This window comes from Narcine bancroftii, chromosome 2, assembly GCF_036971445.1.
Source record: "Narcine bancroftii isolate sNarBan1 chromosome 2, sNarBan1.hap1, whole genome shotgun sequence".
In the NCBI taxonomy this organism is placed as follows: domain Eukaryota; kingdom Metazoa; phylum Chordata; class Chondrichthyes; order Torpediniformes; family Narcinidae; genus Narcine; species Narcine bancroftii.
In genome coordinates, this window is record NC_091470.1 from 209,546,127 (window position 1) to 209,573,171 (window position 27,045).

Consider the following 27,045-nt stretch of genomic DNA (forward strand, 5'->3'; position numbering starts at 1 on the left):
GGAGTTTCACTGTCTGACCCTGGGAGTGCATGCTGGGATGGTACTGAGGGAGCTTCACTCTGCAACTGGATCCTTCTCATCAGACCAGTCAGTACAAATTGGAAACAATCCTCCTCACATCCCAAGGATGTGTGCTTAGCCCACTGCTCTACACGTTATGCACCCATGACTGTGTGGCCAGGCACAAGTCCAACGCCATCTACAAGTTTGCCATTGACATCAGTTATCAGCAAAATCACAGATGGTAATGAGGAAGCTTACAGGAGGGAGATAGATCAGCTCTTTGAGTGGTGTTACAACCTTGTGCTCAACTTCAGCAAAACTCAAGATGATTGTGGACTTCAGGAGGAAGTCAGGGAAACACGATCCAGTCCTCATCCAGGGCTCAGTAGTGGAGAGGGTCAAGAATTTCTAATTCCTGGTTGTCATCATCTCCGTCCTGGAGCCTCCACGTTGATGCGATCACAAAGGTTTGCCAGCAGCTGTACTTTGTGAGATGTCTGAGATTTGGTACATCACTGAAGACTCTCGCAAACTTCTACAGGTGTACCGTGGAGAGCATTCTGACCAGTTACATCATTGTCTGGTATGGAGGTGCCAACACACAGGACAGCCAATGCCATCATGGGCACCAATCTCCACTCCATCAAGGACACCTACAAGAGGCAGTGTCTAAAAAAAGCAGCCTCTACCTTCAAGGACCCCATCACCCAGACCATCATATTGGGAGAAAAAAGGTACAGCAGCCTAAAGACGAGCACCCAATGGAACAAGGACAGCTTTTTTTCCTGCTGCCATCAGTTTCCTGAATAATCAATGAACCAGACGCTGCCTTACTTTGATTGGACTACGATGCTGCCACAAGACACCAAATTTCATGAAAATAGATTCTGATTCTGACCCTGGGAGTGTGTGATGGAGATTTACTCGTGTCAAACCCTTATTCAAAAGCACATTTCAATGCAGACCAGTCTAGCCCAGTCTCATCTACTGAAGACCTCACAAAGGCGGCAAGTTGGGGGGAACGGATCGGGATTAGGTGTTCACAGCAGGCACAACCCTGGGTGCTAACAGCTTCCAAACCCAGGAGAGGAAAGAGGCTGAGCTATTCTGCTCTGGTTCACGACTGCTACAGGATCCTTGGACACTGTCTCCTCAGGTACTCTTGATATTTGCAGCACACTCAGCTGTGCCCCTCCACAGGGCAAAGGAAAAGACCAGTGTACAACAAATAAGAGGCCACCTCAAGTAGAATGAAAATAAAATGCCCCATGAGCAACCTTTTGTAAGTTAACTTTATTTAAACTGCATGTTATTCAGAGTAAGGTTAGACCCTCTGCATCCCCTTTAGTGCTGGACTCAGGCATTGCGAGTGGCAAAGGTGAAAGGTTACAGGTAGGCAAGTCCCTGCAGCATCTCTCCCTGGTGTGTAGAACCACACAACCCCAGGGCACAAAACCAGTGGTTCCTCTTTCTAAAATGAACACGCAGTGGGACTGAGTTGTTTACACACGCACAGAACTTCCATTTCAAAATGCTTGAAAACCAGAACGTGGGGATTATTATCAAGGCAGAAGCAGAGCTGTTGGCTTTGAGGCAGCACAATTTAAGACACAATCATGAAACACCCATCATCAGGTGGCTCTCGTTGTCTTGCCTGCAGCTAACAATAAGCACGCAGTCCACTCCACCAAGCCCCCCACTGTGTGAGGAGGGGCGGACAAAGTGGGCAAGGCAAGGGCTCGCCCTCTCTACGCGTGGAACGGGGGGGGGGGGGGGGGGAAGAGAGTGCCAGCTCCAACTGTGGAACCAGTGGAAAGCTGGAGAAATTCAAAAAAATAAAAACAAGGAAATTGGGGGGGGGGGGGGGTGGGAGAGATTTGCAACCCACCCCCTCCACTTCCCTCAAAAAAAATCTCAGCAGGCAAAGGGGGAGGACAAAGCAAAAGATCAAATATCCCCCGTCCTGTTTGGGTAAAGTGGCATTGCCCTTTTAAGGAATTACAATTAAACCCAAATTCTGTAAAAGAATAGACTGATCCAGGCACTCCCTTGTCTCTGCTCCAACGCCTCGTAACTTTCAGCCAATCATCAGGAACAACAAACTTAATGGGGCTTGGTCAAACGCACTGTTCAGACTCCAAAGCCAAGTGTGGAAGATGGGCGTCTATTCAAAGAGGAGGTTGGGCAAGACTCAAGGGCCCAACCTCCACATGAGGGGCCTGGATGGGCCGACGTAGCCACGCCGAGAGTTCAACTCACACCGCAATACAGAATGAAGTCAAGAGCTCGCTGCGGAATGCCGACGACAGCCCCTCCTCAATTCTTCGCTGAGTGACGGGGAAGGGCCACGCAGGCCTCGGGAAGAGGAGGGTCGTCAAAGTGGTCACCTTGCTCGGAGAGGGAGTCACGCACGGATCTTGTCAAGCTTCTGATAAGCAGCGGAGATCACATCTGGGATCCAAAATTAACCAAAGTTTGATTTGCTGGGATATTTATGGAGGGGGGTGGACAAAGAAGAGGATGTGGATGCTGATGGGGTGTGGGCCAAGGTTTCTGAAATAAAGTTAGTGTTTGCTTGCAATTTTTTTTTATCCTTTTTATATTATATTTTTGTTGCATTCTTGTTGAAGGTTCCCAAATCACAAACATCAGGTCTGGATGGTTACACCAGAAAACATGTCCTCCTGCACAGAGAGAGGAGCAAGGAATGAAAATCAGCAATGAAGACTGGCATTTGCATAGCATCTTGCACATCCCATCAAAAGCAACTTTATGGCTAATTCAATGCTTCCAGGCAGCTAACAGTTTCCAGGGGCGAGAGCAGGGAAGCCAGTCGCTCGTAACCCCATAGATCATGGAGATTTCCCTCTCCCCTCCCTATCATCGACGTGATCAACCGGGATCATTGTCTGAAGAGGGCATCAAAATCATTGAATACCCCTTCCACCCCACACATGGCATCTTTCAGGTGCATGATCTTGTGTGTAATGGGGACCAAAGTTGATCATCTTAACTGTTCGAATTTATTTGCTCTCTGCTGTCGGAGGTCCAATTGCTCTGCCACTCATGCTCAGAAATTAAATCCTGCATGCAGAGTTTGCACATCAGTCCCCCTACAGCCTACCCGAAGTGCTCTGCTTTCCTCCCTAGGCATGCTGGTTGGCGATTAATTGGCTGCTGTCAGTGCGTGGGTCAGTGGGAGAGTCTGGGGAGCGGGGAGGTGTGAGGAGAGTGCAATGGGAATGGAGCCAGAGAAATTCCCAGGACAGAAAGAACCTTTGGCCCATCTCGTCATGCCAAATGTTTAGCCTGCCTTGTCCCTCTGACCTGCACCCAGTCCATACCCCTCCCATCCACATACCTCCCCACATTTTTCTTAAATATTAACCTGTATTCACCACTTCAGCTGAAAGCTTGTTCACACTCCCTCGGTGTGCAAAGAAGTTCCCCCTCAAGTTCCCTTTAAATTTGAGGTGAAGTGGCAAGATGGTCTGGAGGGATCGTCCAGTGAGGCTGTTTGGGTGGAATTGTGGGGTGAAGGAGACATGAGGGTACTAATAGGGGTGTATTACAGACCACCAAATGGGTCAAGAAAACTAGAGGAACAAATGTGTAGAGAGATAACGTATATGTGTGAGAATCATAAGGTAGTGATCATGGGAGATTTTAACTTCCCTCACATTGATTGGGATACCCATACAGTTAGAGGGCTGGATGGGCTAGAGTTCGTTAAATGTGTTCAAGATTGTTTTCTGAATCAATTAGTAGAAGAACCGACTCGGGACAGTGTAATATTGGATCTCCTGTTAGGGAACGAGCTAGGTCAGGTGTCAGACATAAATGTTGGAGATCCATTTAGGTCCAGTTATCATAATTCTGTTAGTTTTAAGGTAGTTTTAGGAAAGAGCAAGGAGGAGCCTAAAGTTCTGGATTGGAGAAGAGCAAATTTTGAAATAATAAGAAGGGATTTGGGGAGTATTGAGTGGGACAGGATATTTTCAGGTGAGGGTGTAAATGAAAAATGGAGGATATTCAAAAAAGAAATTTTGAGGGTACAGAGTAGTTATGTCCCAGAGAGGACCAAAGGAAAGGCTGAAAGTCATAGGGAGGCTTGGTTTTTGAGAAATATTGGAAATTTGGTTAGGAGAAAAAGGGAGGTGTACAAGAGGTATGAAGAACAGGGAGCTGACAATTTGAAGGAGGACTACAAGGAGTGTAGAAGGAATCTTAAGAAAGAAATTAGAAAGGCCAAAAAAAGCACGAAGATGCTTTGGCAGACAGAGTAAAAATAAATCCAAAGGGTTTCTATAGGTACATTAAAAGTAAAAGATTAGCGAGGGATAAAATTGGACCCCTTGTAGAAAGCGAAGGTAGGCTGAGTGAGAAGTCAGAGGAAATGGGGGAAATTTTGAATGATTTCTTTGCCTCAGTATTCAGTAGGGAAAAAAATACTGAACCAGTTGAAGTAAAGAAAAATAGTGGGGAGGTCATGAAACATACAAGGATAACCGAGGAGGTAGAGATGGCTGTGTTGAAAAAGATAAAGGTGGATGAATCTCCAGGACCGAACAAAATATTCCCAAGGACACTCAGGGAGGCTTGTGGACAGATAGTGGGGGCCATTAACAGAGATATTCAGGATGTCACTGGCCACGGGGGTAGTGCCAAAGGATTGGCGGGTGGCGCATGTGGTTCCGCTGTTTAAGAAAGGGTCTAAATGTAAACCTGGGAATTATAGGCCCGTGAGTCCGACGTCTGTGGTGGGCAAGTTGATGGAAAGTGTTCGGAGAGATGGTATTTACAAATATTTGGAGGTACAGGATGGTTTTGTCACGGGTAGATCATGCTTGACAAACCTGATTGAGTTTTTCAATGGGGTTACAGAAAAGGTTGATGAAGGGAAAGCTGTGGATGTTGTCTATTTAGACTTTAGTAAAGCTTTTGACAAAGTTCCCCACAGAAGGTTAGGAAAAAAGGTGGAGGCATTAGGTATAAATGAGGAGGTAGTGAAATGGATTCAGTAATGGTTGGATGGGAGGTGTCAGAGAGTAGTGGTAGAAAATTGTTTGTCCAATTGGAGGCCGGTGACTAGCGGAGTTCCTCAGGGATCGGTCCTCGGTCCACTATTGTTTGTTATATATATTAACGATCTGGAAGTAGGGCTGGAGAATAGGATAAGCAAGTTTGCAGATGATACAAAGATTGGTGGTGTTGTGGACAGTGAGGAAGATTTCCCTAGATTAAAAGGTGATTTAGGAAGGCTGGAGGTGTGGGCTGAGAAATGGCTGATGGAATTTAATACAGATAAGTGTGAGGTGTTACATTTTGGAAAGGCAAATCTAAATAGGTCATATACATTAAATGGTAGGCTATTGAGATGAGCAGAGCAACAAAGGGATTTAGGAGTTATGGTAAATAGTACCCTCAAGGCTGATACTCAGGTAGATGGTGTGGTGAAGAAGGCATTTGGAATGCTGGCCTTCATAAATCGGAGTATTGAATTCAAGAGTAGGGAGGTTATGATGAAATTGTACAAGGCATTGGTGAGGCCAAATTTGGAGTACTGTGTACAGTTTTGGTCACCAAATTATAGGAAAGATATAAACAAAATAGAGAGAGTGCAGAGAAGGTTCACGAGAATGTTGACAGGATTTCAAGGTTTGAGTTACAGGGAAAGGTTGTGCAGACTAGGGCTTTTTTCTCTGGAGCGTAGAAGATTGAGGGGGGACTTGATAGAGGTGTTTAAGATTTTAAAAGGGACAGACAGAGTAAATGTGGATAGGCTTTTTCAATTAAGAGTGGAGGAAGATTCAAACTAGAGGGCATGGTTTAAGATTGAAGGCGGAAAATTATAAGGGGAACATGAGGGGAAATTTCTTTACGCAAAGGGTGGTAGGGATGTGGAATGAGCTTACGGCAGATGTGGTTGAGACGGGATCATTGATTACATTTAAGGAAAGACTGGATAGTTACATGGAGAGGAGAGGACTGGAGGGGTATGGACCGGGTGCTGGTCAGTGGGACTAGGAGGGTGGGGATTTGTTACGGCATGGACTAGTATGGCCGAACTGGCCTGTTCTGTGCTGTAAGTGGTTATATGGTTATATATCGAAAGATACATGGATGGGAGGGATATGGTCCAGGACAGTGCGACGGCAGAATAATAGTTCAGCAGAGACTAGAAGGGCTGAACGGCCTGTTCCTGTGCTGTAGTGTTCCATGGTTCTAAACATTTCCCATTTCACCATGAACCCACAAGCTCCAGTTCTTGTCTCACCCACCCTCAGCCTACTTGCATTCACCATATTGGTACTGCTCTATGTCTCCCCTCGTGCTCTGACACTCAGTGGAGAACAGAGTGAGCAAGGTAATAGCAGGAAGGCATCTTGTTCAGTATGGAGAGGCCAGCTCTGTTCCCATGCTGTGGGACACTGACTGATGGCCTTCAGCCTCTGCATTGGAGATCTCTGGTCATTTCACGCAGTCTGATGGGTCACGTATGGGGGTTGGACAATATCTTAGAGGAGCCCTGGTGTATTTCACAGCCAATTTAATGTAACACGCACGTGCCCGCACGACGGCTCACGATCATGAAGTGGCCACTCTGGGGATGGGCACCCCGCTTCCGGGAATGCTGAATGAGCAGAGAATTGGGAGTAGAAGGGGACACCTCCCCCAGTGAGCAGCTGAACTCTGGACAGCGTCCCTGCAAGGCCTGCCCGGTACCAACCTATGCTGTGGTTACTTGCTCATCATTTTGACAGCAATGGCGCATTCCTCATTCATGGCGCTGAGTACAGTGATCTGGGGGAGAGAGCAGAGTCAGTACAGTGAAGTAAACAGGAGACACCAAACACAGGTGCACGTTGTGGGTCTTCAGGGCCGGGAATTGAACCGGTTCAGTGCTCCTGGATAGAACAGACACCCACCCATGACAACAGGGCACGCACACCTTCACTGGGTATGAGGAGATGCTTCCCAATATCCACCTCACCTCCATCGCCTGACACTCCCCAACCCAAGGTCTGCTCTGCCCAGGAAAGGCGGCCGACACACTGATGGACCCTCCACATGCTCTTTTCTCCCTCCTCCCATTGGAGGAGGAGGCACAAGACTGAGAGGTTGCGCACTAACAGGGCTCCACAGCCATCAGGCTCCTGAATGAATCCCCTTGCTATGTACAAATCGATTTTTCACAGGAACACTACACAATAGAATGCATGCATGTTAGAGTTGACTTGCTGAACTGCTCGCACATAATACATTGCAATCTACTTTAAACGAGAACCACGACCTTTGAAGTATCGTACTGACACAAAGCAAGGTGGGCGAGGGCCAGAGGCCCTCTGAGTCCAGCCTGCCTCTCATATATGCTACAGTTCAACAATATGCAGGCAACTTGAAGCTCAGCATTCAATCCTAACCTCCAGTGCTGTCTGTGTCGAGTTTGCACGCTCTCCTGACAGGCACAAATGAACCCAAAACATTATACAGAGCATGTGGAAGTAAACAGGAAGGTCTGCAGACAATGGGGTTGTAGAGCAATATGCAAACATGCTGGACCCACAAAGAGGAAAGGGTCTGGACCCTTCACCAGGGACAAGCAAGAAGGTTCCTGAATGAAAAAGAGGGGAGAGGAGGGAGGGAGGGGCAGAGGGAGGAGGAGGGAGGGAGAGGGGCAGGGGAGGATAAGGGAGTAAGGAGGGGAAGGGAAGTGTGAAGATGCACCGTGTGCTGACCTTCATTTGTTAGTGGGGGGGATGGGGAGTTGAGTTGAGGAGCCATGAGGCTACGTTGCTGTTCGATAAAACTCTGGTGAGACCACATTTGGAGCACTGTGTTCAGTTCTGGTCGCCTCACTACAGGACGGATGGGGAGGTTCAAGGACGGTGCAGAGGATGTTGCTGGATTGGAGAAGGTGTTGAAGTATGACGCAAGGTTAGCAGAGCTGGGAGCAAAGAAAGATGAGAAGAGACAGAGGTGGCAGAGCTGAGGGGCTGAAATGCCTGGAATGCATTGCCGGGGTGGTGGTGGTGGAAGGGAACATTAGGGGCATTTAAACAACTCAGACAGCCACAAGGATTCTGTGTGTGAGGGAGGACAAGGGGAGAGCAATGTGGTACAATGTGCTGGATGACAAGCAGCTGCAGACCTTCTTGATGAACTTGGATTGTTGTGGAAATAAGTCAGCACAGTGGGCTGAAGGGCCTGTACTGGTCTGGAATGTTCTATGTTCTGAACCCCTGTTCTTTTTATCCCACAGCCTGTAAATTTCTAGTGTGACAGGAGCTTCCTCACATGCACCCCCCCCCCCACCCCGCAAGCAGGACACTCCCTGATCGCCCCTCCCTCCCCGGCAGGACACTCCCCGATCGCCCTCCCTCCCCGGCAGGACACTCCCCGATCGCCCCTCCCTCCCCGGCAGGACACTCCCCGATCGCCCCTCCCTCCCCGGCAGGACACTCCCCGATCGCCCCTCCCTCCCCGGCAGGACACTCCCTGATCGCCCCTCCCTCCCCGGCAGGACACTCCCTGATCGCCCCTCCCTCCCCGGCAGGACACTCCCTGATCGCCCCTCCCTCCCCGGCAGGACACTCCCTGATCGCCCCTCCCTCCCCGGCAGGACACTCCCTGATCGCCCCTCCCTCCCCGGCAGGACACTCCCTGATCGCCCCTCCCTCCCCGGCAGGACACTCCCTGATCGCCCCTCCCTCCCCGGCAGGACACTCCCTGATCGCCCCTCCCTCCCCGGCAGGACACTCCCTGATCGCCCCTCCCTCCCCGGCAGGACACTCCCTGATCGCCCCTCCCTCCCCGGCAGGACACTCCCTGATCGCCCCTCCCTCCCCGGCAGGACACTCCCTGATCGCCCCTCCCTCCCCGGCAGGACACTCCCTGATCGCCCCTCCCTCCCCGGCAGGACACTCCCTGATCGCCCCTCCCTCCCCGGCAGGACACTCCCTGATCGCCCCTCCCTCCCCGGCAGGACACTCCCTGATCGCCCCTCCCTCCCCGGCAGGACACTCCCTGATCGCCCCTCCCTCCCCGGCAGGACACTCCCTGATCGCCCCTCCCTCCCCGGCAGGACACTCCCTGATCGCCCCTCCCTCCCCGGCAGGACACTCCCTGATCGCCCCTCCCTCCCCGGCAGGACACTCCCTGATCGCCCCTCCCTCCCCGGCAGGACACTCCCTGATCGCCCCTCCCTCCCCAACAGGACACTCCCTGACACACACACACACCCCCTCCCCAGCAGAACACTCCCTGGCCCTGAGAACAACACAACACCAGTGATCAAGGCTCGAAGACCCCTACCCCTCTACCCCCAGCCTGGCAGACCCCAACACCATCCCCAGGCTGGCACACCCTAACCCACACACAAGCAAGGTTGCTGGAAAGCACTATCAAACTGTACCTAAAATAGTTGCTTGGCTTTGAACAACAGCCTGTCACAGACCAACTGACCCAATGCACCATCAGGCACACACAAACTGCAGCAATATAAATACTCACAATTGTCTCATCCCCCGAATTGTAACGTTGGTCAATCTCCTTGCCCAGATCATTATCAGGAAGTTTCAAATCCTCACGCAGATCACCACTGTCAGCCAGAAGAGTAAGGTAGCCATCCTGAATTCCAATCAGCTGCAACGAACAGACACACTGAGTAAGAAAGAGGGGGGCAAAGCCACAGCTCACCCACAAACAAGAGGTTGGGAAACAAGTCTCATCAGGCAAGGTTAGCTGAGCTGTGACTTTTCTCTTTGGGTCAAAGAGGGATGAGAGGAGATGATAGAGGTCTATACGATAGAGAGCGATAAGGTGGGCATAGCAGTTAGCACAACTGGGGTTTGAATCCCGTGCTGTCTGTAAGGAGTTTGTACGTTCTCCATGTATTTTCCCCAGGAGATCCGGTTTCCTCCCACCATTCAAATCTAAGGTTGTGTTAATTGGGTGGCACGGGTTCATGGGCCCGAAGGGCCTGTTACCATGCTGTATGTCTAATTTTTTTCTGAGAGGCATAGATTTGGTGGAGTCAACTGCATTTTCCCAGGGCAGGAGTAGAAATGTGAGGAAATCTGTACAAAGTTTAGGGGAGATGTCGGGGGAAGTATTTTTTAAATGCAGAGTTATGGGTGTCTGGAATGCCTTGCCAGGGAGTGGTGGAGGCTGGAACATTGGGGACATTTAAGAGACTCTTAATCAGACACATGGATGAAAGAAAATTAGAGGGTTAGTATTCTTTTTTCAGGAATATATGGGTCAGCACATCGAGGGCCAAAGGACCTGTACTGTTCTGTGTAAACAAGGGGTAAGAATGACTTCACAAGATCAACATGCCCCCACCCCTCCCAAGAAGATATGGTAGCAACCATGGTAATTTCTGGAATAGGGGCTGCTCAATCATAGAGACTGAAACAGGATTTGTTTGAACTCAGAAATAAAGTGTGTGATCTTATTGAAACATACTCGATCATGGAGCGGGGGTGGGGGGTGGCAAGAGGATTTCAAGGAAGTCTTGAGCAAGGGGGACATTCTCAAGGTTGCGTACTTTTATCTTTGCTCTGTAAAGTACGCTGTTTGACCTGCTAAGATTTTCCAGCATTGTGTTTTTACACTTGCACGGTCATTTAATTATTTTTTAATTGAGACACACAGCAACAGGCCCTTCCAGCCCATAAGTCCTGCACCACCCAGAGGAAACTCACACAGACGTGATGAGAACGTACAAACACCTTACTGAGAGATTCAAACCCAGGCCGCTGGTGCTGTGATAGTGCTGCGATTGGCCACAATAGTCCAGTATTGCTCTGAAGGTCTATGCCAGATAGATTTTAGAAAGTAATGCCAAACCATAACGATCTACAATCAATGAGCATGTTGGTTCAAAACAAGATCAGATCTGCCTGGAATTGGAGTTGGTGGGAGTGGGTGGAGAATGCTGGTTACTACAGCCTGAAGATGGGGAGGTGGGGGGTGTCTTTACTCAGTAGACGTGGAATGCGGAGCAAAATTAGAAGGAGCAGAATCTCAATGGGCAGCAGAGAGAAACATCGAGGTCTCCCTCCCCCATCATTGACGTGATCTACCAGGATCATTGTTTAAAGGGACCTTGCAAAACCTTCCATCCTGCACGCAGCATCTCCAGCTACTCCGGACGGGGAAGAGATACAGGAGTATCAGAGCCAGCGCCTCCAGGCTGAGGAACAGCTTCTTCCCACAGGCGGCAAGAATGCTGAAACAACTTCCCGTGACTACTATTTAGGAATAATATTTATTTTTAAGAGGTGTATACAAGACATGTTTATAATTCTGTGTATATATATCGTTTGTTTGAATGGACCATGGGCCAGAGAACACTGTTTCATTGGGTTGTACTGTTACAATCGGATGATAATAAACAAATACAATCCCACAAGACAATGATGTGGTCAAACCCAGGCACGGTCTAACCAGGCGTCCTGTCCCCCACCTTCTGCACAGTTCTGGCCATAAACAGCAGATGAATCCCTGACACTCTCCCAGCACGTACCTGATAGTCACATCTTCTGACGTTGGGCACATCCATATTGTGGGTGGATGGACAGATGTCCTCGTATTTCTTCGAGGTGAATATATCAATGCCTACCAAGTGAACCTAGGGTCGACAGAACAAGAACAGTGAGAGAAGTGACTTGCCACCATATTTACATAGAGAGCAACAGAGAGGTTCGCAATCAAACTACTGTAAATACTCGGGCAAAAGTTGGCCACCAATTTTTTGCCCAGAAAGATCTGGAATTTTCCACAAAATCTCATGTAGAAGTCTCTCACCTCCAATCCGGCTTGCTGGAGCTTCTGACACCTGATACTTATTGTGTTTCCAACCTCACCAGTTCCCACATTATTTCCAGCCTCTGCATGACTGACACCACTGCTGGATCCCACCCACAGGCTCACCCCACCTTACCCCCTCCCTATGCCCTCGCACCTCTCTCTATTCAATCCCCATCTCCTCGGAGCTCCCCCTTTCTTCTACCGCTCCCAACCCATGTGTTTTTACCTCAATCATGTTGTCTGCATTCATCTGTGTTTTATTCTTGTGGCTTTTTTTTTTTAAATTATGTGGCAGGACGCATTGTGATGTGTAGACTATTATTACAGCAATTCAATTCCTTTGTGTTTTTATACTTTATTCGTTTAGAGATCATTTGGACTTCTGATCCTGATGTAGGATCTTGGATTCTAGTGTGAATTTCCGCTCCTCAAAAGTAGTATCAAGGATAGCTGACCCCATAAATTAATAATAATCTAGAAAATATTCAGTAACTGCTTTTCAATACACAAAGTGCATCATTTTTTTAAAAAAATCCTAGCCAGACTCTGTCAATAATCCACAAGGTGAGGGGATGTTACTGAATGATGCAACAAAAGGGCAAAGGAATGTCAGTTATACAGCAGTAAAACAGGCCCTACAGCCCAACCCTATTATACTAACCCAGTCTATCCACGCCCAGCCCATATCCCTGCAAATCTTTCTTGTCCATGTACCTCCCCAAATGTTTTCCTTTAAATCGTAGTAATTGTACCCACCTACAGCATTTCATCCAGGAGTTCACTGCACACACCATAGCACCACCAGCTACACCCTTCCTGCAATGAGGTGACCAGAATTGAACACAATACTTTGAGTGTGGTCAAACCAGAGTTTTGTGGAGCTGCAACATTACCTCATGGCCCTTGAACTCAGAACGTGGCATCACAGATAAATAGACCCATATAGGGAGCTTTTGGCACATTGGCCTTCTTAAATCAAAGAACAGTAAAATCCCTCTTATCTAAACCTCATGCAACCAGCAAATAAGCAAGGAAGATATTTAAAAGTATAAATAAAAGTTTAAAATTGTAAATGTTCTCCAAAATAACATAAGCCTTTGGTGAAGATAAGAGCAAATATCCAGCCATCGGAACACCTTGTTTGGGGTATGCCCGTAGCAGCAGTTTGAGTAAGGTGTGTCCAACAGCAATGGCATTGCCCAGGATGAAGAGCTGGTGGATGCCACTCGCCGTTTGGGTGACTTTCTTCAAGTGTCTCCTTATTCCCTGCTTAGTAAAAGTCTTTATTAATATACTAGTCAGTACATTAGTCAGGCTCTATCTGTAAACTTGGGGTTAATTATGTTATTGTCTCTTTAGGCCAGCTCCGTGGAACCTGCAGATGCAGAGACAATTAAATGGTTTCAAAGAACGTGACTGAAAATAACATAAAATGGTTAAAGGTTTATATATTCATGCAAATAAAGTTTGTTCAGTGCAAGTACAGTAGAGTATTTTTGTCTTTTAAACTGTTTATTCTTAATGCAGGTGTATTAGGCATGCAAGAATGAGCTCAAGCAACCAAAAAACTTGCTTATCCAGCATCAACAATCCCCATAGGTGCCAAATACCAGGGACTTTATTGTACTGAGTATTAGTTGGGATGTTTTGTGAAGTTGTAACAAAACATTGGTGATGCCACATTTGGAGTATTATGTGCAATTATGGACACCTAACTACAGGAATGATATCAATAAGATAGAAAGAGTACAGAGAAGATTTACTAGGATGTTGCCTGGACTTCAGGAACTGAACTTTAGGGAAAGGATAAACAGGTTAGGACTTTATTCCCTGGGGTGTAGAAAAATGAAGGGAGATCAGATAAGAGGATCAAAATGAAGAGGGGTACAGACAAGCAGGCTTTTCCCACTGAAGTTGGGCAAGACAAGAACCAGAGGAATGGGTTAAGAGTGAAAGTGGAGAAGTTTAAAGGGCCATCAGAGGGAATCATGCAGAGTGGTGTGAGTGTGAAACGAGCAAGTGCTGATTGAGGGCTCGATTTCAACATTTAAATCTGGATGGAAGGGATATGGAGGGCCAAGGTCTGGAGGCAGAATCATGGTTCGGCACAGACTAGATGGGCTGAAGGGCCTGTTTCTGAACTGTGGCATTCTACAACAAGGTGGAAGGGGCTGTGACTTAGTGGTGGGCAACGCCAGCAGCCCCTTAGCCAATGGGCTTGGCTCTCTGACCTTACCTTGGCATGGCCATGTTTGCCGGTCTTGGAGGTAGACATGTCCACAATCTTGCACGGGCGCCCCTTCAGCAAGACAAAGCCATTTTTGCGCAGTGCAGAGCACTGCATGGGGTAGGTGGTGGAGGCGCCAGAGTGGCCGGTCTCAAAGTCAATGTCCGAGTGGTCTGCCATCTTCAAGTTTGGGGCTGAGCAATGCTGGGGGGTGGGGTTGGAGAGAAAATGAGAGGGGTCCCATTAGTGACCAGAATACCAAGCGAGCTGTCTCCCAATGGCAGCCGTGACCAGTCCTGCGCCAATGAAAGGCACTCCCCAACTCTCTGCCAACCCTTCACTGAAACACTCACTAGGCTGGTCAAATAAAGCACATTGGAATTTCAAGATCCAAATTATTTTATTTAAAGAGATGCTGCATGGTAACATGTCCTTCCAGCCTGAGCCCACACTGCCCGTATACCTTGAACAGCTAAGCTCGAAAAGATGGTTGGTTTTGCTATGTGAAATACACTGTTTGACCTGCCGAGCTTCTCCAGCATGGCCTTTACTTTGCTCTGCTCGTGTTCCCATGTGACCGGTTTGGAACGTGAGAGGAAACACGGAGAAAATGTACAAACTTCTTACAGGCAGCGGCAGATTCAAAACCCTGTCCTGATCATTGGTGCTGAAATAGCACTGCACTAACCGCTACACCAAATAGGATTACAAGATGCAGCCAAGAAAACTGGTTTCCAGTGGTAAGTGAGACTAGATGTAGATGCACAATACACCAACATGCAAGAGAAACTCTGGTCACACAGCATCTAGAGGAATGTAACCAATGATTCAGGAGTGCTCACTTTGGAAAACCTTTCCTGAGTGTCTCGTGCACTGCCAGACGGAGACGATGCACGCTCTCGTGCACTGCCAGACGGAGACGATGCACGCTCTCGTGCACTGCCAGACGGAGACGATGCACGCTCTCGTGCACTGCCAGACGGAGACGATGCACGCTCTCGTGCACTGCCAGACGGAGACGATGCACGCTCTCGTGCACTGCCAGACGGAGACGATGCACGCTCTCGTGCACTGCCAGACGGAGACGATGCACGCTCTCGTGCACTGCCAGACGGAGACGATGCACGCTCTCGTGCACTGCCAGACGGAGACGATGCACGCTCTCGTGCACTGCCAGACGGAGACGATGCACGCTCTCGTGCACTGCCAGACGGAGACGATGCACGCTCTCGTGCACTGCCAGACGGAGACGATGCACGCTCTCGTGCACTGCCAGACGGAGACGATGCACGCTCTCGTGCACTGCCAGACGGAGACGATGCACGCTCTCGTGCACTGCCAGACGGAGACGATGCACGCTCTCGTGCACTGCCAGACGGAGACGATGCACGCTCTCGTGCACTGCCAGACGGAGACGATGCACGCTCTCGTGCACTGCCAGACGGAGACGATGCACGCTCTCGTGCACTGCCAGACGGAGACGATGCACGCTCTCGTGCACTGCCAGACGGAGACCACCTGCAAATTGGAGGAACAAACCTTGGCAGGTCTGGACAGCCTCCAATTGGATGGCATTAACATCAACTTACCTGGTTAACACCCCCCCTCATTGTCCCAACTCTCTCTCTTCCCTTTTCCCTGTCTCCTTTCAGAATCAAAAGTCAATCCTCACCTCTCCTATTATCATATCCAATGAACACCTTTTGTTGGTCTGAACTCCTCCCCCAGCCAGTCTTTCAGTCTTTATTCTGATGCCTTCCTTGTTCTTTGTTTCTACCTTGAAATACTTAGGCCCGAAACATCTTTATGCTCTGAGACAAGCTGAGTTCCTCCAGCTGGTCTTTTTACCATCACAGTATCTGCAGACTTCCCCCCCACCTCCCCCCCCACCACCCAAATTAAATCAAGCGCATCCTAATCTCAAGATCCAATTAATTTAAAAAAAAGGATTGCTAGAAAGAGGCAGAAAAGATGCTTCCACTGAAAGGCAAGACTAGGGGAGGGGGGAGCCTCTACATTCAGGGAAGAGAATTTGTTCATATCTTTCTATTGCCCAATTGTCTTTTTCAATGTTACAATTGGCTGCTCTCTCCAGATACCAAAATCAGGTTCACTTATTCCCTGGAGCGTAGAAGAATGAGGGGAGATTTGATCGAGGTATTTAAAATTATGAGGGGTATAGACAGAGTAAATGTAAGTCGGATTTTTCCTCTGAGGTGAGATACAAACTAGAGAGCAAAAGGGGAAAGGTTTAGGGGAACTTCTTCACACAGAGAGTGGTGGGAGTGTGGAACGAGCTGCCAGCAGAAGTGGTGAATGGGTGCTCAATTTTAACATTTAAGAAAAATTTCAACAGGTACAAGGATGGGAGGGGAAAAGTCTGGGTGCAGGTCATTAGGACTTGGCAGAATAGTTCGGCACAATCTAGATGGGCCAAAAGGCCAGTTTTTTGTACTGTAATGCTCTCTGGTTCTGAGAGAGGATGCAGTCTTTCATGCAGAGTTGGGGAAATCAGTAACCAGGGGGTTAAGGTGGGGGAAGAAAGATTTATCAGGAGCCTAAGGGATAATGTTTTTGCAGAGGGTGATGGGTGTGTGGAATGGGCCGTCAGAGGGGGTGGTTCAGGAAGGGACTATTGCAATGTTTAAGAAAAAGAATATTTCTTATAGATTTACATGGATAGGATGAGTTTAGAAGGATATGGGGCCAAGCACAGGCAGGTGGGATCATTGTGGGTGGGACATTTTGGTTAGTGTGGGGGTAGGAGCCTGTTTCTCTCCTATATGACTCTACACAGTGACATACTGGAATACTGGGAAACATTCCAATGCAGTCCATAAAATGGTACATTGTACTAGGGTTTCTCAGTCCCTCCGGCATTCTGGCCCACAAACCCGTGCCGCCCAATTAACCTACAACCCCCATACGTTTTTGAAGGGTGGGAAGAAACCAGAGCCCCTGGGGAAACCCCACGCAGACATGGTGATCTTTTCCTTTTAGTTTCCAAGTAACGGTGTTAATAGGAAGACTGGTCACTGCAGTCTACACCAACCATTCTCAACAGTTTTTTGGGCTATAGGCTCTCCTCCACCCCCCACAACCACCCCCCCCACCCCAACCCTCCACAACTCTGCTCAAAATCTACAGGCCCCCTTCCCTGCAAAGCAAAAATTTTAGATTCTTCTCTCCTACCGACTGCACAAAAAAAAACAAGACATTAACTTTACAAGAGGTGAACTCAACTACTTGTACATTAATAATGTGGTGAGAATGCAGGGGATATTAGTCAGCTTCCAGAGGACACAGTGACAGTCAGTTGGATGCCCTTAGGTTACAGGATAATACTGACCATTGGTAAAATGGAAAATACAGATGGAATTTAATCCAAATAAACAGGAGGTAGTTAGTGTTGAGGTTACACAAAATTGTTACAGCGCCAGCGGCCACGGTTCAAATCAACGCCGTTACAGCCCCAGCAACCACAGTTCAAATCCCACACTGCAAGGACTTTGTATGTTCTTCCCATGGGTTTCCTCCTACCCTTCCAAAACATACCAGGTTGTTAGTTAATTCAGGCTCAAGGGCCAGAAGGGCCCATTACTCTGCTGTATGTCTAAATTTAACCATTCTAAAGTGCAAGGCGAGGACATACACCGTGACAGCGATGTGAAAGACCCGGGCCCAGCTTTCCTGGGAACTTCACCCGGGTCCCAGGAGGGACACCTAGAATCAGCAATGATGTGACACTTGGAGACAGTTCAACCAGTCCACCACCAAGACATTTCTACACCCTGTCACCTCAAACAATAGCGCATCTTGTGCAGCACAGCGAGTGGAATCACAAGAAAATCAGAAACAGGAGTCGGCCATCCGACCCGTCGAGCCTGCTCCCCCATTCAATGTGATCGTGGCTGATCTGGTAATCGGCTCATCTCCAACCACCTGCCTTTTCCCCATATCCCTCAATTCCCCTTCTGTGTAAAAAGCTATCCAAACTTGTCTCAAATATAGTCACTGAGGTCGCCTCCAAAGGGCAGCGAATTCCAAAGATTCACCATCTTTTGGGAGAAGCAGTTCCTCCTCTTCTCTGTCCTAATCTACTATCATGTCCCCTAGTTCTGGTCTCCCCCACCCATGGGAACAACTTCCCTACCTCAATCGTATCTATGCCTTTCATTATTTTATACACTTCTGTAAGATCCTCTCTTGTTCTTCTAAATTCCAGTGAGTACAGTTCGAGAGGACTCAATTTCACCTCATGGACTTATCTCCTCATTCCTGGAACCAACTTGGTGAACCTCTTCTGCACCACTTCCAAAGCCAGTCCATCCTTCAAGTAACTGCACTGTACTCCAGAATCAGTTATTGTCCCAGTTCCTGCTATCTCATAAATGCTGCTTGTGATCTGAAACTAAGGGTTCTGCCACTGAACTCCATTTTACAGGTGAATCAAGGTGCATGCAACATTCGCGTTACCCAGTTCACTCAGCACACGCTGCCCAGACCACATCGACCACACAACTCAATGCTGCCTCCAAAAGTAAATAGATTTCATGCAAGCTTCTCCAAAGAGGTCAGACATCACCACCTCTATCACAGTTACTGCTTCCCTGAACTCAGAGCCCTCTTCCTGGCAGCACAAAGTGTGTCCTCCCCACAAGACAAAGCTCTTTTCCCCAGATACCTTAAGAGATTCAACCATTGCCTCCTTTAGGCCCCCTCATCCACAGCATTCAGTATTCCTGATTCCCATGGTTCTGCCCAGATCACAAGGTAATAAAAACAGATGAAATATTACACAAAACTGCCTTTTGCCTGCTGTAAGGCAGATTCACCATTGGCAAGAACCGCTCGACGCCCCTTATAGTAGAGAAAGGGAAGCAAATGAGTTTCCCCCTACCCTCCCCAAAGTCACCAAGTGTCATGGCCTTGCTTCCAATGCTCCCACAAGCTCTGGGGCCACACAGCGTGTAACCTTGGGTGCTAAACCCAACACCCAAGATTAAATTAATGTACATACCCAGATCCCAAATGGGTCAACAGAACCCACATTTTTCTTGCATTACATTTACTTTTACATTAAGCTCATCAACACCCACCCTCCATACTCTTCCCAGTCTCATTCTGTACCTCAAAAAAGGTTAACCCCACCCCGACTTCATGCCACCCACATCAAAATAAAATCCCTTCGTCGTAGAAAAAAAGCCACAACCTAACACCCCCATATTGACTCCCACCCACCTCCCCCACAACACAAGGGCTGCTCCACTGCAAAGTCTCTTCAAGGGAAGAGAGAATCTCCAACCGCGAGAATCTCCAACCTTACTCCTGACGAAGTGTCTAGGCCAGAAGAATTGGTTACCCTTTTACTTCCGAAAGATGCTACCTGACCTGCTGGGTGCTGGGTCCTTCCCTCTCACTCTCCAGCTATCCCTCACTTTGGGAGGTGGGTGCAAGGCAAATTATAGCTAAACAGGAAAGTCTGCAGAGATCAGGGTCAAATGCAATACACAGAATACTCTGGAGAAACTCAGGACCACAGGATCCAATATTTTGGGCCTGGTTTAATTATATCCCCCTACCCCCAGGGGGGATTATCCCTTAATAACCCCCCCAAAAAATAAAAATTAAACCCCTCCCAATAAAATATTCTATGTTTTTGATGTGCTCCCCAGACTCCGAGCCCACAGGGAGGATGTAATCTTTCACCTCCATCAAGAGGGGTAGAAAACGGTGGCCTCAATTCCCCCAAATATCCTTCCTAATTCAATATTCCATCAGTTTGATGCCCCCCCCCCCCAGGATTGGTAGGATCTCCCTACCAAAAGAGACAATGCTCCCCCAAATAATAATTAAACCCCTCCAAATTAAAAATCCCAAAGGTTTTGTGAGCCCCTCAAACTGTCCATAGAAACCCAGAAAACCTATGAGGGGGCCCCCTCCACTTGCTCCCCCTCCGGCTGGCAGGGGCCCCCCTCCACTTGCTCCCCCCCGGCTGGCAGGGTGTCCCTCCACTTCTCCCCCCCCGGCTGGCAGGGGCCTCCCTCCACTTCTTCCCCCCCGGCTGTAAAGGAGCTCTCGCAAATCCCCCCAGCCTTGAGGGAACCTTTCCCTGGCCACAAGGGTGCTCCCCTATCTCCCCCACCACGAGGGAGCTTCCCTCCCCCACCACGTGGGAGCTGCCTTACACCCCTGCCACGAAGGAACTACCTAACCCCCGCCACGAGGAAGCTCCCTTACCCCCTCCCCCGCCACGAGCTTCCCCTAACCCCCCCTTCCGCCACGAGGGAGCTCCCCTAACCCCCCCTTCCGCCACGAGGGAGCTTCCCTAACCCCCCCTTCCGCCACGAGGGAGCTCCCCTAAACCCCCCCACCCCGCGCCACGAGGGAGCTCCCCTAAACCCCCGCGCTATGAGGGAGCTCCACTCACCCCTACATGAGCTTCCCCTAACCCCCGCCACGAGAAGCAGTCTCATCATGAGGGAGCTCCCCGGCCAATGGCGGCCGCGGCCTACTCCGATACCGCGGGCCTCGTCTACCCCACTGCCCGAGCGGGGAGCCCCAGACCCCGGCACAGGTCCCTGCCCTGGTGTGGGGAACACCCCCGCCCCCAGGGCCCGGCCGGGGACGGCAGCAACGCGACAGCACTCACCTGAAGCGGATCGGAGCCGAGGAGCGCAGCAACCCTCCGCTTATGGAGGCAACGAGAGAGAGAGGGGAGGTGGCACTGCGTCTGCGCGCTGGCCCGGCACGCCCTGTCCGCGCAGGCGCCCCGTCCGTGGCTGCGCAGGCGCTCCCCGCTCACCCAGCGATCGCGCCGGCCGCGCATGCGCAGTGACTCTGGCACCGGCAGGGGAGGCGCGGGATTGCGCAATGCGCCCGGCCTGCGCGGAACTGCGCTTGCGCTGGGTTCTGCTGCCTCTCCCTGCTGAAATGCACTGCTCAGGGTGGTGCAGGAGGCTGGTTCAATGGGGACAATGCCTGCAGCAGAATTCATACACTCTTGACGTGAGGGAAGAAAGGCTCAGATGGTTGAGCAGGTTTCTATTAGTCAGCACAACATTTTGGGCCAAAGGGCATGCAGATGCATTGTCACAGTACATGCAAGATCATAATCATATTTAATGTTCATGAACAAGGCACAAAATGTGTTGTTTTGCAGCAGCATCACGGTGCAAATATTTATATAAACTATCTGTCAGAAATAAATAAAAATATTGCAAGAAAAAGACAAAGAGAGGCCAGGTCGTTGTCTATTCAGGAATCTGGTGGCAGAGGGGAAGAAGCTACCCTTGTGCTTGTCTTCAGGCTCCTGGACCTCCTCCCTGATGGGAGCAGAGTGAAGAGAGCATGACTTGGGTGGTGGTGGTCCTTGAGGCTGCTTTAAGTCACCGCCTCTTGTCCCCGATGGAGTGTAGTCTGGTATCCATGATGGGGCTGACTGGGTTCACAACCCTCTGGAGTTACTTCTTCACCTGAGTGTTGGCCCCTCCATACCAAGCAGTGATGCAACCAGCCAGAATGCTCTTCACGACCTGGATGGTTGAGCAGATTTATATAAGGTCATCTACATCAATGACCTGGATGATAATGTGGTAAACTGGATCAGCAAGTTTGCAGATGACAGAAAGATTGGAGGTGTTGTGAGCAGCGAAGGTTTTCAAAGCTTGCAGAAGGATCTGGACCATCTGGAAAAATGGGCTGGAAAATGGAATTTAATGCAGACAAGTGGGAGGGGTTGTATTTTGGAAGGACAAACCAAGAAAGGAAGTAAATGGTGAATGGTTGGGCACTGAGGAGTGATAGAACAGAGGGATCTGGGAATACATGTACATAATTCCCTGAAAGTGGCATCACAGGTGGACAAGGTTGTAAAGAGAGGTTTAGGCATATATTGGCCTTCATAAATCAGACTATTGAGTACAGGAGTCGGGATGTGATGGTAAAGTTGTATAAGACATCAGTGAAGCCAAATTTGAAGTGTTGTGTGCAGTTTTGGTCACCGAACTACAGGAAAGATACCAATAAGATAGAAAGAGCGCAGAGAAGATTTACCAGGATGTTGCTGGGACTTCAGTAACTGGTTAAACAGGTTCGGACATTATTCCCTGAAGTGTAGAATAATGAGGGGAGATTTGATTGAGGGTTTTTAAATTATGAGGCGGACAGACAGAGTAAATGTAGGTCAACTATTTCCACTGAGGGTAGGTGAGATACAAACCAGAGGGCATGGATTAAGGGTGAAAGGGGGAAAACTTCTTCACACAGAGAGTGGTGGGAACGTGTAATGAACAGAAGTGGTGAATATAAGTTCAATTTTAACATTTAATAAGAATTTGAACAGATGGTGAAGAATTTGATAAGAATAGATGGGAGGGATTTGGGTTGGGTGCAGGTCAGTGGGAAAAAAAATAGTTTGGCATTGACTAGAAGAGCCTAAAGGCCTGTTTCTGAGCCATAACATTCTATGGTTCTCGGTCGGCACAACATTCTGGGCTGAAGGGCCTGTAATGTGCTGTAATTTCAGATTTGTTGTCAGAGTGCATACAACCCTGAGATTCTTTTTCTTGCAGGCCAGGGAGAAATACCACTTATTGGTAGTGCAGAAAATAATCTGCACTTAACGTACACATGAAAACAAATAAAGAAATGAAATTGACTGTGCAATACTGAAAGAAAAATATTAATATTAATAAAGTGCACAAGTTTGTTGTTGAAGAGTCTGATGATGGAGAGGTAGTCTTGTGGCCCCAACAGCTTTTTCCTGATGACAGCAATGAGAATAGAGCGTGTGCTGTGTGGTGTGGATCCTTGATGATTGCTGCTGCTCTCCGACGGCAGCATTCCCCATAGATGTTCTCAATAGTGGGGGAGGGGTTTGTCTGTGATGTTCTGTGCTGTGTCCATTACTTTTTGCAAGGTTTTACGCTTGGGGATATTTGTGCCCCCGTACCAGACTGTGATGCAGCCGGTCAGCACACTTCCCCCCACACCTCTGCAGAAATTTGCCAAGGTTTCTGATGTCATCCCAATTCCCATAAACCACTAAGGAAGTCAAGGCGCTGATGTGCTTTATTCAGAAGCCACTAGTGTGTTGGGTTTAGGAAAGATCCTCCAAGATAGTGACTCCCAAGAACTCGCCCTCTCCATCTCTTATCACTGAATCGTAATGTTTGATGTCAGCATCTCAATCAGAATTTAGTGTTATGAACATGTCAAGAAAGTCGTTGTTTTGTGGCAGTGTCACAGGGGGAAAAACTGCGATAAATTACATCTAAAAACAATTACTACCAACATCACATTATTAACTGCAACTCTGCGAGTTTATTTTTTTGTGTTTAACATATTGGTGATTTAATTTATATGATTGCAACTGATGTATCTTCCCTACCTGACTGAATGCAGCAAATAAGAATTTCAGTGGATCTGTCTAAAACACATGCAGAAGGAACATAAACTTTCCAGCATAGCCCAGGCCCTTCGGCCCACAATGTTGTGCTGACCTACTCAACAATCTAACCTTCCCCTCACACCCAGAACCCTCTATCCATGGGTGTTCCATCTACGGGCCTAAGGCCTAACATCCCAATGTTCCAGCCTCCACCACCACCCCTGGCAAGCTATTCCAGGCCCCCACAACTCTCAGTGTAAAACAAAACTTAACCCTGAACTTCCCTCCCCTCACCTTAATCTGATGTCTATGAAATTGGAGGTGGTGCAGCCGGGGAATCAGGAGAACAGTCCACATTGAGGGGTCAGCAGTGGAGAGGGTCAAGAACTTCAAGTTCCTGGGTGTCAACATCTTCTGGAGCCTCCAGGTTGATGCAATCACGAAAAAGGCTCAGCAGTGACCCTACGTCGGGAGATGTTTGAGGAGATTTGGTATGTCGCTCTTGCAAATTTCTACAGGTGAACCACGGAGTGCATTCTGGATGGTGGAATCACTGTCTGAAACAGAAGCACCAATGCACAGGACAGGAGAAGACTCGAGTGGGTGGTGAACTCGGCCTGTGACACCATGGGCACCAGACTACACTCCATTGAGGACATTTACATGAAGTGGTGTCTTAACAAAGTAGCCTCTATCCTCAAGGGCCCCCCACCACCCAGGCTGTGCCCTCTTCCCTCTACTCCCATCGGGAAGGAGGTCCAGGAGCTTGAAGATTAGTGCCCAGCAGCACAAGGGCAGCTTCTTCCCCTCTGCCATCAGATTCCTGAACAGACAATGGCTGTCAGACGTGACATCACTTTCTCCTCCTTTGCACTGATTTTTAAAATTTTTAACTGTTGTTATGAGCCCAGAGGACACCAAAACCCAGCAGTAATAGATATTCACCAAGACAAATGATTATTTAATCAAAAGTTGCTTTTAATTATCTTTAAACATGAAAATAGAATGAAACTTTAACCTATTCTCAACCTAACTTTGCCCCCTTCTAATTCTAAGTGCTCATGTATGTAATGTGTGTGTAAGTTCAGAAAAGTTCTTTGGTTCTCAGTCCAGTCTCACTTCTTATTCTTCCAAGTTCACTTGGTTGCAGGCAATTCTTATACTGTGCACAGAATTTAACATTTATAAAGATCACCCACCAGGCTTTGGTGCTTGAAAAGTAAATGGTTATGGCTCAAGAATGTTCTTGTCGGTTTTCAGAGAGAGAGATGCATTGTTCCAGGACGTCCACAACTGATGTACTTCCATCAGTCACCTCAGTGTCAAAACTTTCCCCATCAGGGTTCTCCAGATGATAACCTTTTTCTTTCAGGCCACCACTGAGTTCCTTTTTGTTTCTCTTATTCCAAGGGAAACATTAGACAGCCATTCCTCTCCTCTTGCATGAATTACAAGGGCTTTGACCAGGCCCTCTTCCAAAATGGGGCATTCTACAAGCTTGCAAGCTTGTCCTGTTCCAGTCCAAGCTGCTATCTGCTGGCTGTAACACTGTACACGTGATCTCTGTGTGTGTGTGTGTGTGTGTGTGTGTCTCTGAGAGAGAAAGCGTGTTTGACTCTCTCTGCTTCCAAAAGCACATGACCCTCTTACAACAGCAAGCTCTCTTCCAGACAGCAGCGACTCCGACATGCTCTTTCATCCATTGTCTTTTGTAAACTACAATCCATTAGTGAAGTCTCTTGAGCTCTCTTCAAACCCTTGCAAAAGGTCTGAGGCCCCGATATGTATCACATGGGGCAGAGCTCCAGTATTTCAAATAAGATCTGTTTTAAAGTATTCGTATGCAACCTACTCGAACACACCTTTCCCAATTTATCTCCCCAAAACACATCAATATACTCTGTCACACTGTAATTTATAGCAATGTTTGCCCCTGTGACACTGCCGCCAAACAACAAATTTTGTGACATGTTCATGACAATAAGTTTAAATTCTAAAATGCAGGTAATGTCATCAAATGTGACCACCTTGTTTTTGTTTACACAACCAATAAATGGTAATTCTGCCGCGCACACGGGATGAAGAATCTCCGGGCTGCATGTGGTGTCATCTACGTATTCTGACAAGAAATCTGACTGACACCAACTCACGTGAAGGCACATAAGAAGGGGGACATCTCACGTAATGTTGAGGAGTAAGGAGAGGGCTTTACAAAGCTCCCGGATAATTATAAAATAAAGGGAAAATGAAATACTTTACAGAAACTCAAACAGGAAGAAACTTTGTGGCAAAGATGTCGAAGAAGAATTAGCAGTTGTCGGCGACCTCAAGCTCCCAGCGAGAAGTGGAGTTTCCTCAAGGGAAAAGGGCCTAGAAACAGGGGGTTGTAGCTCATCCTGCCCCCACTCCCACTCCTGCAGGCAGCCCGACGCCTGGGAGGAATGGTGGAGTGTCCTCGGCATTGACGCTCTTGAAGAGGAGAGTGAGCTTGTGAACAGTAGAGGACGTGCATGGTGAAGAAAGAGCTCTCTCCCATCAACCAAAGTACAGAGGACGAACTATGAATATTAAACCAGTGAGTGAAGTTAAGAAAGGTACAGCACAAGCCAAAGAAAAATATTATAATGAAGACAGAAAGAAAGTGGGAAGGACCTCAAAGGGCCGAATGACCTACTCCTGCTCCTATCTTCTATGTTTCTATGTTTTAACACAAATAAACTAGAATATGTCTTAAAAGTCATGACCAATTGGGGCCTTAAGTGACAGCAATGGAAGAAAAGGTGGATGAAATGACCAGGGAATGTGGAAATAGAATTAAATGAATGGGAAAATATGGGAAAAGATGGATTCTTTAGAGAATTTTAATAGAACAAAATTCAGGGAGGGAGGGGGAAAAACCCATCCACTTCATTCAATGACGCCCATCTAAAGTCCTGGGAGCACAAAAAGTTGGAGAAAATATCGTAATTGAGGTGTATAGATTCCCCTTTTCACATCCAGGAATGGATCAAAAACCACACCCCATATTAATTAGATACTTGAGATTCAAGGATTGTAAAAAAAAAGCTTTAGGAGAGAGAAGTACTGGAGGGAGGAGATTAGATTTGGGTTTTAAAGTCAACCTGTACCATGATTAAACTGAATTTTTACTTGAAAACCAAAATAAAATATTCAACTAAAAAGAGAGCACATACAATATAAAAATTGGTGCAAGAGCCAACCATTGAGTCTTTTCTGCCATTCTTTGGCTGATCTGATGATGGGCTCATCACCCACCTGCCTTTTCTCCATATCCATAAATTCCCCAAATGTATAAAAATCCATCCAACCTGGTTTTAAATCTACTTACTGAGGTCGCCTCCACTGCTTCAATAGGCAGCAAATTCAACAAATTCCTCATCTCTGTCCGAAATCTACTCCCCTGGATCTTAAGGCCATGTCCCTGAATTCTGGGCATGGCAACAACTTCCCTACCTCTTAACTTATCTATGCCTTTCATAACTTTATTCGTCCTCTCTCATTCTTCCATTGAGTAAGGGGCGCGACCAAGGCAAACTTGACTCACTGTACGTGCCCAATATTAGCAGCAAGACTCGATTTAGTTCAC

At 48.0% G+C, this 27,045-nt stretch overlaps 1 protein-coding gene across 2 annotated transcripts; it reads right to left on the minus strand.

Annotated features, from left to right (window-relative positions):
- Positions 1-1,277: 1,277 nt before the first annotated feature.
- On the minus strand, positions 1,278-26,993 carry LOC138755036 (eukaryotic translation initiation factor 5A-1-like). Of its 2 annotated transcripts, none has more exons than XM_069920211.1 (6): positions 26,913-26,993; positions 14,057-14,251; positions 11,537-11,641; positions 9,517-9,648; positions 6,734-6,807; positions 1,278-2,687 (listed from the first exon to the last, which is right to left on the minus strand). In XM_069920211.1, the coding sequence occupies exons 2-5, from the start codon at positions 14,225-14,227 to the stop codon at positions 6,745-6,747; spliced, it is 471 nt and encodes a 156-aa protein (XP_069776312.1). In that variant the 5' UTR covers positions 14,228-14,251; positions 26,913-26,993; the 3' UTR covers positions 1,278-2,687; positions 6,734-6,744. The 2 variants fall into 2 exon arrangements, with proteins under 2 accessions (XP_069776312.1, XP_069776311.1); XM_069920210.1 differs by lacking the exon at positions 26,913-26,993 and adding an exon at positions 20,700-21,075.
- Positions 26,994-27,045: the final 52 nt, after the last annotated feature.

What these genes read in the sequence shown, in the direction of transcription:
- LOC138755036 (XM_069920210.1), bottom strand. Translation starts at nt 21,044, where the DNA reads ATGAATTCTGCTGCAGGCATTGTCCCCATTGAACCAGCCTCCTGCACC. An exon ending in GCAAACATGGCCATGCCAAG is followed by an intron (nt 11,642 to 14,056) that starts GTAAGGTCAGAG and finishes TGTCGACCCTAG; the next exon opens with GTTCACTTGGTAGGCATTGA. An exon ending in TCAGAAGATGTGACTATCAG is followed by an intron (nt 9,649 to 11,536) that starts GTACGTGCTGGG and finishes TGTTCGTTGCAG; the next exon opens with CTGATTGGAATTCAGGATGG.